This window comes from Nestor notabilis, unplaced genomic scaffold (genome assembly GCF_000696875.1).
Source record: "Nestor notabilis isolate BGI_N333 unplaced genomic scaffold, ASM69687v1 scaffold10343, whole genome shotgun sequence".
Lineage (NCBI taxonomy): Eukaryota > Metazoa > Chordata > Aves > Psittaciformes > Psittacidae > Nestor > Nestor notabilis.
Genome location: NW_009920620.1, coordinates 21,901 through 36,561, shown reverse-complemented (window position 1 = coordinate 36,561; position 14,661 = coordinate 21,901). Strand labels below are relative to the sequence as shown.

Here is a 14,661-nt window from a genome sequence, read left to right as displayed (position 1 = left end):
ATCAATCCCTTGTCCAAAGCCCCTCTCCAGGTTTCCTGGAGCCCCTTTAGGCACTGGAGCTGCTCTAAGCTCTCCCCTTAAGGAGCCTTCTCTTCTCCAGGCTGAACCAGCCCAGCTCTCTCAGCCTGGCTCCCCAGCAGAGCTGCTCCAGCCCTCGCAGCATCTCCATAGGTGGCCTCCTCTGGACTCGCTCCAGCAGCTCCACGTTCCTCTTGTGCTATTGCCCCAGAGCTGGATCAGGACTGCAGTGGGGGGGGCAGAATACATCTTTGCATATATTTACATTGATTTAATGAAACGGGTCTGAAAACACAGCGCTTGATGGGGGATGGATACACAGCAAAAAGGAGGTCCGGGTGCTGTGAACCTGGTCTCCTGCTGATGCCAGAGGTCTTTTGCATAAGTTCATGGATGTTACTGCCTATCAGAAACTTCTCTGTTGCAGGAAAAGCCTTTATGATTTATTACATTGTTCTCATGTAATGAAAACCGAGCAGACTATTCTGGTTGCTTTAATAATATCAGTGAGGAATCTTGTTCTGAGAACATTCATGTTAGCAGCGCTTTAGAGATGACCGGGTATGTTGTATTTGATGAAGCAAATCCTTACAGTTAAGCTGATGAACAAGCTTGGTCTCCTTTCCTTCACTCACCCCAGGCTGCTTTTAGAAGCTCTTCTGCCCAGGCACTGTTAGTAAAACAAAAGAGAGTTCAAACTTGGCAGAATTGTATTCCAGGGGATTGCTGAAGTGCTTTTTTGGCCAGTAGCAATCTGCTGAGATTTTGCAAAGTTCAAAACTGACATTATTTTGCTGACAGATCCATCAGCTTTGAGTAGACATGAAAGCACCACCCTGGCGTCTGATTGCAGCAAGCTCTGTTGAACCCAGCTGGGTAGGAAGCAAACAAACTGCTTGTCTCCTGGCCTTGGTGCTGTTGCAGGCTTAATTGGTGAACAGAGTCTCATTTTCTGTAAAAGCTTAATGCAGTCTGTGTTTCTAAAATGAGGATCTTCCTTTTACACTGGTGCATGAACTGTCCCCATCAGTGCTGGGCCATCTCCTCTTCCTTTGTGGTGTGAGTTGGCCAGTGCAGGCTTGGTGAAGGGGCAGGTTTCATATCATGTGAACCTTGCACAAACCAAGTGCAGTTGCCAGAGAGCTGTGTAAAACCTGGAGGTAAGGGGAGAGGACAGAAAGATCTATGGAATAAGCACAGCACAGTGGTGGTTGTTTCTGGCCTGCTCCTTGCTTACTTAATCTTGGTAAGACATCTTACAGTTTGTCTTTCTGCATTTATGAAACGAGACAATCATTAGTTTTAGCACAAAGGGTTGTTTGTGCAGGAGTTGGAACACGTGAAAACTTTGCTGGGGTGGGTGCCCTGCCACTGAATTAGCAGGTGTTTGTGAACTGCAGTTTCCATCTGGTTGGAACTGGATGGTCTTTTAAGTCCCTTCCAGCCCAAACCATTCGAAGGGTTTTCTAAGGCTTACAGAAAAAGGAAATAATCCAGTTGTTTTTCCTTCTCAAAGGTTTGGTTTGCTTCTCTTTGTACAAAGACTAGCGTGAGACTTCTGTAATAAGCAGCAGTTTATTTGTTGTTCAGAGGAATTGTTTTAACCATTTACAAAATTGCTCTTGCCTAGATCAAGATTTCTAGCAAGGAGGAGCTAAAGGCAGCAGTCAACAAATTAGGGAGCACAAAACCAGCCAACAAGGGACCATCTTAGAGCTTTTCATCCCTTAAATTAGACTTGTGTTGTTTCAGGAGTGGATGTCAGTATGAACACACATCTCAAAGCAGTGAAGATGACGCTGAAGAACAGAGAACCTGTACAGCTGGAGACGCTGAGTATTCGAGGGAATAACATCCGATACTTCATCCTGCCGGACAGTTTGCCTCTGGATACTTTGCTAGTGGATGTTGAACCCAAAGTCAAATCCAAGAAAAGAGAAGCAGGTGAGTTTGTGCTTTTTGGTCTGTGTTTGTTCTGCCTTTGTATGCATTTTAGCACTCTGAATCTGAAGACATCAGATTTGCGTGTCTTGATACCTGCATTTGGCAGCTAGTTCTTTCATCTTTGAGGGTTTGACGCTGGACTGGCTAAGTCTGCCTTCCCCACCTTAGCATCTGTAGAGCTTGCTTTCATGTGAAATCATGTGTATGGCTTTTTATACATCTGTTTTGTGTTTTTAAGCTTGAGTAAATCTTAATCTATCACAAGACTGTTGAACAAAAACCTTCTTCCTAGAAGCCTAACAGTGTAGAGAGCAATTCAGTGTTAATCCACACTGTTTAAAGTTAATATCCAGTAAACTCCAGAAGGTGTGTAGGTTGTCTTCAGGCACTGTGTATTTTGCCCAACAGTTAATCTGTGTATTTTTAAAATAGTAAGTAAGTTGTAAGTGAAAGCTAATTGTGCTCTAAATGTGGTATCATTTCTCCTGTAACTAGTGTTTAAGTATTTGGATCTGTGGCCTTTGATCCATGTGTATGTTGTGGGTTGGTGTGCTTACCTCACTGCAGTGGTGTGAGGAACATTATGGTGTGTGCATCACAGTGTGCAAGGGGTATGGCCACTGTCTTTGTACAGAACAAGAGTAAAGCTCCTTTATCCTTTGTTCCTCTCACATCCATTAAAAACAATCTGACCACATGGAGAAGTGAGTGTGGTTGGGTTGGTTTTTTTCTGAACCTCACGATGTGATGTGAACAAGAACATCACTATCTCTTTTTTAACTCGGAGAGAGGAAAGGAGCTGTTATAGCACTATTTACCTCAGTTTCATCCTCCTTGCATCATCAGAGGACTGAAGCACTCTCAGACTGCTGCTGTGTTGTGCTGTGCTTTGCCTTATCCTGCAAATGCCCTTGGGCTTCAAAAGTGTGTAACACAGTGTGTGTCCTTGGCAAATGAGACTGTCAGTGGAAGGCAGGGTGCTGGCTGAGAGGTGTACATGGAACGTGTGCCTGGGGTCTGAGTGTGCCAGCACTTGGTGAATGTGGCTGCTACTGATGCATGCAGGTGCTGTAACCATTCATTCAGGTGTTGATGCTTCTGTGTATTTCAGAGGGTCAGTCTGTTGCCAGCAAACCAAATGTGCCACCAGCCTTCTCTCTGATCTGTGCCTCTGCTCTGTCTGTATGGCATTTCTAACCTACGTACTCTCAGGTGGAACAGAGTCATTGTTACAGCTTCCGTGCTAAATGTGGGTCCTGGAGTGTGGATCTTACCAAGCCACCCACTTCCATGGAATTTTAAGTATTTTTTTGAGACCTGCACTGACCAACTTCGTTGAAATCAACCAGTAATTGCAAAAGTTTGGCCTTGCAACTCGGTGGGACAGGTCATGTTTCTTTAGGAGAAAGGGTTGAAATCACATTATCACCATGTGGATCACAAGACCTCCAGCAGTTGGTTGGAGCCCCAATTCTGAGATTCTGCCTTCCCTTTACCATAAAATGGCAGTTTTTGAAAGCAGGAGCACACAGCTAAGGCTGTGGCCTAAGAAGCCCATCTCTGAAAACGGGGAGCTCTTTGGGGGTGGGATCCTTTCAAAATGTGCCTGAGAGAGTCTGAGTTTGGGAATCTCACAGCTTGTTAAAACCCACTGTTTCCCATTAGGAGAACACTTGATGAACCACAGTGCGAGCTATGGCAAGAAAAACATCTTTTCCACTGTAATGAATAGTAACAAAGTACTCTTGTGTATGCTTTGACTGATGCCTGAAAAACTAGATTTTCTCAAAAAGATAAAGAGAAGTAAGTTCTGTGTCAGACTTATATTTGGGAGCAGCAGACTGTTAAATCCCCTTGTTTTCTGCAGCGAAGACAGTAGGCTGTGGCAGTGGTATACTGAAAAAGCTAACACAGATGATGAAAATACTGTCTGAAACTTACTGAGCTTTAACAAACTTACTTAATACCTCATCACAGGGGAGCAGCATGCGGTTTATGCTTGGTAATGTTTTAATCAAGGTGAAAGGGGGTCTCATGTGATTTATCCTTTCTGTTTCATCTACTCAGTTGCTGGAAGAGGCCGTGGCAGAGGCCGTGGCAGAGGCCGAGGTCGTGGAAGAGGACGAGGGGGCCCAAGACGGTAACCTCTCACTACACAACTGTTACCAAATCGTGGGCAGTTTTGGATATTTTTTTGTACAGGTCTTGTTTATGGTATCCATTTTTAATAAACTGAGATGTGAAAAAGTGTCATTCCTTTGTTAGTGAAGCCTGGGGCAGGAGGCATGGTCTGTGGCTCGCGGCGCGTGGTGCCGGTGGTGGTTGTCATCATCAAGGTTCCACCCACCCCTGATGGCCATACAGCAGCCTTTTGCCCCAGAGCAAGAGGCTTGTCTTGGTGTCCTTTAACAGTGTTTTGTTTGAAATTAATCCCTCTTTAATAAGGCACTTGCCATCCTCTAATGGTTACATCGTTAAGACGCTATATTAAGAACCCACATCCCATGAGTGTGTCTCTAATGTCGTTCTTCAGAGTGACCTCTTTGAAGTTCATAGCTACAATTTTACTAGGTTTTTATTACATGAAGCTTACAATTTAAACATGTTGCTTTCTTTATAAAATGTTCACGTAGGGAAATGAACCAGTTCTGTGGAACTGCTGGATTGTTACAGCTCATGATTGAAGTGTATCTGGACATGAACATTGTCAAAACTAATCCTATGGCCTGCTTTTGGTTGGTGGGGCTTGGAAAGCAGCTTTACCACAGATTTCTTCCAGTATTACTTAAAGTGCATCCCTAGAAAATACAAAGTACAGCACAGCACACAATTACATACTGGAATTGGAAGTTTACTATTTCTAGAGGTGAGAGTACTGCAGCTTGTGAATGTGTATGTATATATACGTGTATATATGTACATATAAACTGCTTTGCTGGACACACACAGGTATCAAAGAAGCAGTTTTAGCCACGTTTATCTCCAGTACCATCCTGCTGACTTCTCCCTTGTAGGAAAGGGGTTGTCACATTCACATTGCAAGACTTGAACAGTTTCATCTGTTGATGAAAAACATGTCATTCCAAATAACATGCATGCTTAGGAGCAGCTTTCTGGAATGGTAAGGGTCTTTGCTGGTACTTTGGTGCAGGAACATGCTTAGTTGGTTGCTCATGTTTCCCCACAGGCAGTGCTACAACAGAGGGAAAGAAGAACTACCTAACCTTGTGTAATGGCTTGATGTGCTGGTTAATTTGTGCTAGCATTTTGTGAGCTGCTCTTGTGTTTTCCCCTCTCTCACAAAGGCCTTTTTAAAAGCTTCATCTTGTTACAGAAGAGCTTTTTTCCAAACCATTGTGGAACCTCCTAAGAGCACTTTTTGGTCAATATAGCACCCACGGTTCTCAACTCTAGAAATAGCTGCTACAGATAATGGTTGCTGCTGTCTTCCAGAAGTGCCCATCCACTGGCGACGGTGGTAAAGGTCTTCCCAAATCCAGCTGTGGGTGTTCAGGCAGTGGTTGAAACGCTTTCCCTCTTCAGTCTCTTCCTTATAAACGTTACTAGTGCCCCCAGGGGGATGCACATGGTGGATGCTGCCACCAGCAGCCCGATCAAGGCCAGGGCATAGCCTGGGTAGTCCTTTGTCACCAGCTGCCCCTGCAAAGGAGAGGAGCAGAGTTGGATTTGTGGTTGTTTTCAGTGTCCTGGAGCGGGGTCTGGAGCAAAGCTGTGAGTGTATGAAAACAGGACACACAAGAAGCATTTGCACAGACCAGCCCTGCCCTCAGTACTTTGTCAACCCTACAAGCTTAAAATCGACAAAACTAGAGCTGCTGACAAGAATACTGAGGAAAACTTAACTTATACAAGCTTTGGGAAAGAGCAGATTTGGGCTTAATTGATTTCTCTTAATGAGGTGGCTTGGCCCTGACCTCTGTCAGGGCTTTGTGTTCCTCTCCTGGAGCCTGTGGGCTCATGCTGACACCCAGTCACCAGGCCAGGACTGCCACAGGTCCCAGGAAAACATCTAGTTTGTTTCTGTGTGCTAGGAACATTACCAGAAAAGATTATGAAAACAGTGATTACTTATCCAGTTGTACGTCACTGTGATAAATACACAGCTCAGCATTCATAGAATCCCAGACTGGTTTGGGTTGGAAAGGACCTTAAGATCATCCAGTTCCACCTCTCTGCCACAGGCAGGGACACCTTCCACTAGAGCAGGTTGCTCCAAGCCCCTGTGTCCAACCTGGCCTTGAACACTGCCAGGGATGGGGCAGCCACAGCGCCTCTGGGCACCCTGTGCCAGCACCTCAGCACCCTCACAGGGAAGAACTTGTATACAAATTTTGTGAAAAAAAAATGTGTATGGAAATTTTGGAAATAATTAGTATGAATAGTTATTATTTATTCCAGCAGCAGCTCAGGTCTGTTAAAATACCACTAATTTTGTTCAAAATACTATACTTTGAAAATAATTTTTCTGGTTTTAAGATGGTATTTGGGTCTTCAACATGAATAAAATGTTACTGTTTGGAGGGGTCAGTTAAGAATGGAGAGGGAAATAAATGCATTTTACAGAACCATTGCACTAGGTCCTATTTTCCCTGTGTTACCTTTCCACAACATTAAGGCATGGCCCCGACTCCAGCTTCAAGCCTTCAGAAGGCAGTTTTGTAGAACAATGTAGGCTTAGTTCCGTGCAGGAATTAAGGGAAGTTTAAAACCAACCCCTAACCCAAAACTGTTTTACCTGTGTGGCATCCCATGCTTGGTATTGCAGCGTTCCTGTGAGGATATAGTCGGTGAGGTAAAATATAAATAGGCTTATAATTAGCAAAGGACTGGCAAAAGCCCACATAAGTTTCCAATACCAGTTGGGTTTGCGTCCAATCATGGTGTAAAGATCCTTCTCAAATCTGTGTTTAAAAAGAAACCAACAACAAACACATTTTTGAGAACAGCTGCATATGCTCAATCTATACCTTGGTCTGAGTTACTTCAAAACCACCTACAGAATTAAGTAAGATGGGAAAGGGGAGGACAGTTGAGCAGAAGAATAACGAGCAGAGAGGTATTGTCTGAAGAACTGGCTTATATAGTAAGTGTGAAATCAAATAAAAGAGAACAAGGCTTCCAAGAGGATCCCAAACTGAGGAAGAGTAGCTAGAAATACGTCAGTAGGAAAAGTCCTGGAGTCTAAGTTCAGACTCATTATTGATGTAAGGAGATGGAGAAAAGCAATGATGCTTCAGTACTGTGGAGAAGACACTGCTCATCCATGTAGTTGAGTTGTTCTCACCACTGTTACTTGACTATCCCTAAGGAAGATGCTGGGGATGGTACCTAAAATCACCCAGGAAACCTGGATCCAACTCAAAGGCATTGAACTCATCAAGGCTGGAGTACCAATGTGGGTGCCAGTCTGCTAGCACAGTATGTGTGCAAACAACACAAATACTACAGCATTTTCCTTTAGGTGCCCTGAGCACGAACACCTCTGCTGCTTAAAACCTTTCCTGGTGCTGAATCTTGCTTCTACCCACAAGGGACAACATGGGAAATCTGTGGATCTTTGTTTGAAACCAGACCTGCCAGCACCGTGCTCACACTGAACTACTGTGAAAAGAGGAGCACCTTTGGCAGGAGACCAACGACAAGCGCAGGGAGCTGTGTGTACGGCTTGGCCACCACACAGCCCTGAACTGAAGGTGCTGGAAGGGGTCTGCAGGGCAGGGGAGACCCCATCACCTTGCTGATACCACACGTAGCAGAAGCATCTAACCCAAGGAGGTATGATTATCCTGTATTCACTCCCCCAGCTAATCCCACTGTGAGGAAAGGAGGGTTCAAGCTCGCTCTTACCTTCTTATCCCGTAGATGTAGCACACCGCAATGGTTTCTACCAGCACGATGAGCAGCAGTGAGAGGGTGGCTGCGTAGTCGTTGAATATGTCAAACCAGTAATTCCCAGCCTCCATGGTGAAGATGAGGCCAATCACACAGTTAATGAAACACACAGCACCTGTGTGGAGCAAACAGGGACCCTGCTTTGCACCTGGAAACCCAAAAGCTCGTGGGATTTCTGATGATTCCTGTTGGGAAGCAGCCTTCTCAGAGGAGAAAGAGATTATTTTTTCCCCTTTGGAAAAGACCTGTTTCTGTGTGACTCTGCTGGTGTATCCTTAAACTGCTGCTCCTCAGACCTGCAGTCACAGCACATCACCCCAGCAGGGTCAAGACAACAGAGTCTTGGCTATAGCCTTGTCACATGGAGAGCAAGTCCAGAGGAGGACACGAGGATGAGCAGGGGCTGGAGCACCTCCCATATGAAGACAGGCTGAGAACATTGGGGCTGTTCAGCCTGGAGAAGAGAAGCTGCGTGGAGACCTCAGAGCAGCTTCCAGTGTCTGAAGGGGGCTACAAGGATGCTGGAGAGGGACTCTTCATCAGGGACTGGAGCGACAGGACAAGGGGTGATGGGTTCAAACTGAAACAGGGGACGTTCAGGTTAGATACAAGGAAGAAGTTCTTCGCTGTGAGGTGTGGCAGGGGGTTGTAACTGGATGATCTTTCCAACCCAAACCATCCTGTGATTTTATGTGCATGCAGCTTCTGCTGTTACTGCTGGGCATCCCACTAAAACAGGTTTTCAGGTGGGACTACCGATTTCCATGCCTGGATGGGAGTGTGTATCACTTCTGGCCAAAGACTGAGGTGTTTCACAGTTGGGAAGCTGGAGATGTTGCTCTCAGTCACTCACTGCAGGTGTCTTGACACTTGTCCTGGCCCTTGACTGCCACTGGTCAGTAGACACCCATCTGAAGGAGCTGGGGTGTGTTGGGAAGGCTGCAAACACACAGCCACGATTGCCCTGGTCACTGTGCTTTGAGAGCTGCTGAGGGCAGGTGCTGTACAGGCTGGGCAGCATGTTTGATACTCTCTGCTCCACCCGATGTCAAGGAGGAGCCCTCAGTGGCAGTGGGACAGCAGAGCTGTGCTCTCGCAGGTGGGCACTCACCTGAGATGACCTCCTTGGGGAAGCGAGTGGCAATGGCCCTGCTGTCGGTGAGTGGTGTGAGGATAGCAGCCGTGTTCCCCAGCATGCTCCCGATGCCCAGCATCAGCAGCATGACGAAGTAGAGCACAGAGTACAGCTGGGGCACCTCCATGTTCTTGATGGCTTCAGAATAGACGATAAATGCCAGCCCCGTCCCCTGGACAGCCTAATGGTGAAAAGGGGGCACAAAGTGAGTTAATGGCAGCTCCTCAGCTCCACAAAGGACTCAGGAACTAACCCTGTGCCACAGCAAATACCACCCTTGGTGGTGGTTTTGCATAGCAGAGGCAGATGAGATCTGTGCTGGTTTAATCACACTGCACGGAAATGGTGTCACGCTGCTCTCAGCATCCACCCCAAACCTTCATGTCCTGTCCTGTCCCTCAGCCAGAGCCAACAGGACAGCATTGACACCTGGCTCCACTGCTAATGGCCCAAGTGAGCCTCTTGCTGGGCTGAGCCAGTGACCCCTGTCCCATCCCATCCCATCCCGAGGTGTGGGAATGAGCCCCACTGCAGCCCCCAGCCTCGCGTGGGGCTGCCTGGGCTGGGTGTGAGGAAGGAGAGGGTGGCCTGACCCACCGTATCTAGTTCTGCTTCCAGGCTGCAGTTTTTCAGCTGTGGTGATAACCAGGCATATTCCTGTGGGTGCGTGGCCATGAGGTAGTCTTTCATCTCGCTGAGGTTGTCCACTGTCAAAGAGCCTTCCTCCAGGTCGAAAGTGTTCATCAGAAGCAGGATCACCCTGGGAAAGATTATGGGAATTTAATCCTGGTTTTCAGACCAAGGGATAAAATTGAGGTTGGTTTTACATCCCTTTTTCCATGAGCTCCATCCCCATGGGATGCTTTGCCAGCCTCCAGTCTCCCTGGGTGGGAACATCGTGTTGGGACATGGGTGTCCTTGTGTTCATCTCTGCTTCAGAGGGAGCAGCTCCTGCACCCACACTGCTGCTCTCCCACAGGTATTTTGGGTGCTCATCGGTACCTCTTCCCCTGCGGTCTCAGGTCCACACCCCACCAATTTAACAAGCCTTTTGGCAGCAAGCAGGGATCAGCAGCTTAGTTTCCTGTCTGATCAGCAGACAGATTGAAAGCCATAAAAATAGAGATAAAAGTGTAATTGCTGCTGTGCCAGGCACTGCATGAGAGCTTGCTGCCTCAGGGCATGATCCTGCAGGCTCTGGCCACCTCCAGAGCACCAGTGCCGAGGAGGCTGAGCTCCTGGCACAGGGCTTAGACTTAAAGGAGGGATCTGAGCATCTCCGTGTTTTATTAACCTGCTCACAGCCCCCTCCCAGAGTATATACCAGGACCAGGTAAACTGTGCCCAGGCAAACTGTGGTGCTCCATCCCCCCTGCTCTCTCCTGGACCCCTCTGCTTCCCTAAGAGTTCTTGTTAGCCTTTGCAAAAATGCATGGAGTCGGATGTCTGGGCACCCCCTACCATTAACTCTAATCACCTAACAAAGACAGGAAGGACCACGTAGATAACAGGAAGGCCTAGACACTTCCTTATCATATCAGCTCTTTGGAGATGGTAAGTCATTCCCAACAAAGACATGATACCAGGATGTAAACTTGCACTGACTAAAGCCAATCATCTCACCCTCTATAAACAGTGGTGCCGGGAGAGTCCCTTTGAGCTCATCTGGACTGTGGGACACCTCCCAGAGCCCCCAAACCCTTAAAGTTTATGAAATAGGGGGATTATCTGCCCTATAGGGGCTGTTACTGCTGCTCACTGACCCTCAACCTTTTGCGCCTTGAGAGTGCTGAGAAAGCTGACCTGAGTATATTATTAGTAATATTAGTAATATTATTTGTCACTTGTCAAGGCTGCGTGTATGTGTCTATACATCTATATATCCACATATCTCCATCCTAGTGTGTTGTTAGTGTAGATACGTAGGTGTAAGTGCATGTACATTAGCTTCAATATTCAAGTGGTTTAGAAATCTTGTGATTCATTTTAACCACACGAACTTCTATTACATTGCATTTGTCACCCCTTAGACATAAACCACTGACCAAGTCTGAGGCTAAGTCTAACTCCAGCCAAAGCAAGGAGGTCTAGTTCGAACCTTGTGACTCAACAGGAAGGTCTCCCTTATGCCTTTGTACCTTCAGTTTCTACACACATTATTTCAATTCCACTCTGTGTAAATCACTTCAATCCTGTATAAATCATTACCAACCCAGACATGATCTCATTTTGTGTGTAACAGAGTGGACCTAGACATCGAATTCTGTTGAATCACATACTTAGAAATTTCTATTAAGCTTACATCTATTAATGTCTCTGACAGTGATTCTTTCAGCGATCCTAAACACTCAGTTCCACAACACAAACTCACCCTCTTGACCCAGCCCATGCCAGCGCCCAGGTGTCAAAAGTCAGCCTGTCTCTGACCTTTCATCTCAGCTTTCAACACTTTAAATAGCACCATTAGCTTTATCAGATCAGTATCAGGTGTGCTCTTGGGCAGCGCTCCACACTGTTATTTATTTACCTCCCCTCTTCCCTTCCCCTTGCCCAGCTTGGGGTGGAAAACAAGCAGAATGCCAGGCACTTACTTGTTCAGACAGCTCTCGTAGTTAAAGGTTGCCTTGAAGCCATAGATGGAGAAGGTGACGATGCTGGCGAAGATTGAGGTGGCGCTGTTGATGAGCGAGACAATCACGGCGTGCCGCTCGCAGTTGTTGCTGGGCTCGTTGTAGCTGGCAAAGGCGATGAGGCTGCCGAAGCCCAGCCCCAGCGAGAAGAAGATCTGCGTGGCAGCGCTGATCCATGCCTTGGGGTTCGACAGCTGCTCCAGCTGCAAAGGCAGATGTGCAGAGCAGGGGCATGAAGCTCCTTATTCATCTGTGAAGCAGCCCCTTCGAGCCTACGGGGATGGGGGCAGGTCCCTTCATGTGCCCGCTTTAGCCCAGAGCTGGTGTCTGGGGCAGGGTTACTGCTCAGTCTGACAGTAATCCACCACGGGTTATAGAATCATAGAGTCATAGAAGGGTTTGGGTTGGAAAGGACCTTAAGATCATCCAGTTCCAACCTCCTGCCATGGGCAGGGACACCTCACACTAGACCATGTCCCCCAAGCCCTGTCCAACCTGGCCTTGAACACTGCCAGGGATGGGGCAGCCACAGCTTCTCTGGGCAACCTGTGCCAGCGCCTCAGCACCCTCACAGGGAAGAACTTCTGCCTTATGTTGATGGGCAGGTCTTTTTGGGCAGGAGAAAGCCAGCAGCTTATGGGCACTGTGGCAGAGCAGCCTCCAGCCATTCCCATTCAGGGTTTCCAGCTGCCTGGCCTAAGCTACTGCTGCAAACATTCAATACAAGCGCAAGAAGCAGCACCACCACCTTTTAAAAAACCCTACGTGTTTGGTAACTAAGAGCATTTCCTGACAAATTCAGTACGGTTTCTCTGTACCTTTGGTGTGAACATGTAGACAAGCCCATTCACAGCTCCATGAAGGGTTAATCCTCTGATGAGGTATATGATGAGAACGCAGTATGGCAAAGAGGCTGTTACATAGACGACCTGGGGGAAGGTGGAGAAATACCTTGGTCTAAAGAGTACAAAAGACAGAGCTCATCTGCTATGGTCAGTCTCACTCACTTTACAGAAATAATTTCCATTACTGTGTTTGGTGCCTTGTGCTAATCTTTAAAGAAATATTTTCAGACAAATCTAACTTCAGGTTTAGGCTTTAGGGAAACAAGTTTCTATTAATAATAAAGACTTGTTTCTGTTCCCAGGGTCTTCTCATTGACTGGAACAATAAAAACAGAATCTGAAATACTTGCAGCATTTACAAACTCAGTTCTGCAGCATTTAGTGGAGTAACACCAGCTTGCAGCTAACTATCAAGAACTCATTAGGCAAAGAGCATCCATCATCTGCTCTAGAAGGAAGGTGAGCAGACCTCATAGAAGGTCAAAATCAAATCTGAATGAAACTATTTTAATTCAGATGTGAAAAAGATTTTAACTTCATGTAACCCAGAAGGGGGTGGAATTAAATCCTTCCATTGACTTCAAACCCCTGAATTTGAATCTAAATGTTCAGTCTCCAAGTTGGAAAAAGCCACTTGCAAAACAAAAAAAGGGAGAATCCAGTCACCTTCTCTTTGCTGGGATGTGCACCAGTGGCTCACCCAGAAACATACACAAGAACTGATTGAAACACATGAGAACTAACTGCCCAAACCCACTGCTGTTCCTGCAATGATGCTGTTTCAATGCTCCTTGACTATTTCTCTCTGTTTTGGCCCAGAGCTGCAGCAGGTTTCAGAGGTTACTCTGAGTCTACGAGCTCTTGGTTTCTGTGTTTGGCTAAGACGATTTGGGGATTACAGCCCTCAGCTTGCTGCTTAGTGCAAGCTCAGCCGGGACACTGTTTTCCTGCCCCTCCTTCCTCATAACTTCTTCTGTGAATAAGAAGTGACTGAAAATGCAGATGTCTTCTTTGTGTTGCAAAGACTGAGGAATAGATGTCTCTTACTACAGCTCTGCTCTGATCCTCTCCAAACTTCTCCTCCAAGGCCAACCCTCTCTTCCGCCTTCAGACAGACCATCCCAGGGTGCAGGACACCGTGACCACCAAGGCCACATGTGAGCAAGTCATTATGGGGCTGGTCTTGACCTGCATTTCCTGGTGAGGCGAAGACACAGCTCTGCTGTGGCAGATGGCTTTCTGCAGGGCCAGCAGCCCGGTGGCTGGGTTTGGAGCAGAAGTGGCTGCATTCAAAGGACTTTCCTGGGTTATTTTTATCAATATCACTCAGTGTTTTGGTTGAACCTTCTTCAGTTGCACCTTAACAGAGCAGCAGAGGCAGTGGGGCTGGGGGAGATGACATAACCACAGGTAACAGCAGTCATGGCCGCTTCCTTTTGGCACTCATTTATCCTCCCCATGTCATAGAACCACAGACTGGTTTGGGTTGGAAAGGACTTTAAGCTCTCCAAGTTCCCACCCCCTGCCACGGGCAGGGACACCTCACACTAGAGCAGGTTGTTCCAAGCCCCTGTGTCCAACCTGGCCTTGAACACTGCCAGGGATGGGGCAGCCACAGCTTCTCTGGGCACCCTTTTATGGCTCAGATCCAACCTGATCTTCCTGTTTCGGTTTGAACCCATCACCCCTTGTCCTATTGCTGCAGTCCCTGATGAAGAGTGCAGGTCTGGTCTCAGCTGTCACCTGGCGGTTGGACTCGGTGCCGCGGAGGATGCAGAGGTAGACCACGAGCCAGGCCAGCATCAGGCAGAGTGCCTGCTCCCACTGCACGCTCCCGCTGGCCTCCAGCGATGGGGAGATGTTCAGGGTCTGTCGGTACCAAAAGTACTGGGTGGACGATGTCTTCTCGCACTCCTCCTTGTAGCCAGTGCGGTTGCTGTTCAGGGGGCAGGTAGCCCATGGCAGGGGGTCCTGGGAGGGAGGGAGAGGGAGGAAGAGTTCCTGCTGCCAGCACACAGGGAGAGCCTGGGTGCCAGTGGGGATGAAAGTGAGGGTGGCTTTCTGCCCAGGGCTTGCTTGTCTCCACATTGGGTTGCCTGGGTCTGGGGATGACCCTCTCTCTACAAGAGAGACATTGAGGTGCTGGAGCGGGGCCAGAGAAGGGCAATGGAGCTGG

The 14,661-nt window shown here is 47.4% G+C and overlaps 2 protein-coding genes across 3 annotated transcripts in view; one reads left to right on the top strand and one right to left on the bottom strand.

Annotated features, from left to right (window-relative positions):
* The window catches only part of SNRPD1 (small nuclear ribonucleoprotein D1 polypeptide 16kDa), a 5,309-nt gene extending 1,100 nt beyond the window's left edge, over positions 1-4,209 (top strand). Inside the window, exons 2-3 of one of the 2 annotated variants that reach the window (XM_010010758.1) lie at positions 1,771-1,962; positions 4,030-4,209. In XM_010010758.1, the coding sequence (XP_010009060.1) occupies positions 1,771-1,962; positions 4,030-4,106 (269 nt within the window). In that variant the 3' untranslated portion in view covers positions 4,107-4,209. The remainder of the gene's footprint in view (positions 1-1,770; positions 1,963-4,029) is intronic. The other variant, XM_010010759.1, reaches the window with a different exon arrangement.
* Positions 4,210-5,472: 1,263 nt separating this feature from the next.
* The window catches only part of SLC6A20 (solute carrier family 6 (proline IMINO transporter), member 20), a 15,353-nt gene continuing 6,164 nt past the window's right edge, over positions 5,473-14,661 (bottom strand). The window contains exons 5-12 of the mRNA XM_010010760.1: positions 14,229-14,461; positions 12,459-12,569; positions 11,602-11,843; positions 9,608-9,770; positions 8,987-9,191; positions 7,831-7,990; positions 6,719-6,884; positions 5,473-5,622 (exon numbers count right to left, since the gene is read on the bottom strand). Of these exons, the coding sequence (XP_010009062.1) occupies positions 5,473-5,622; positions 6,719-6,884; positions 7,831-7,990; positions 8,987-9,191; positions 9,608-9,770; positions 11,602-11,843; positions 12,459-12,569; positions 14,229-14,461 (1,430 nt within the window). The remainder of the gene's footprint in view (positions 5,623-6,718; positions 6,885-7,830; positions 7,991-8,986; positions 9,192-9,607; positions 9,771-11,601; positions 11,844-12,458; positions 12,570-14,228; positions 14,462-14,661) is intronic.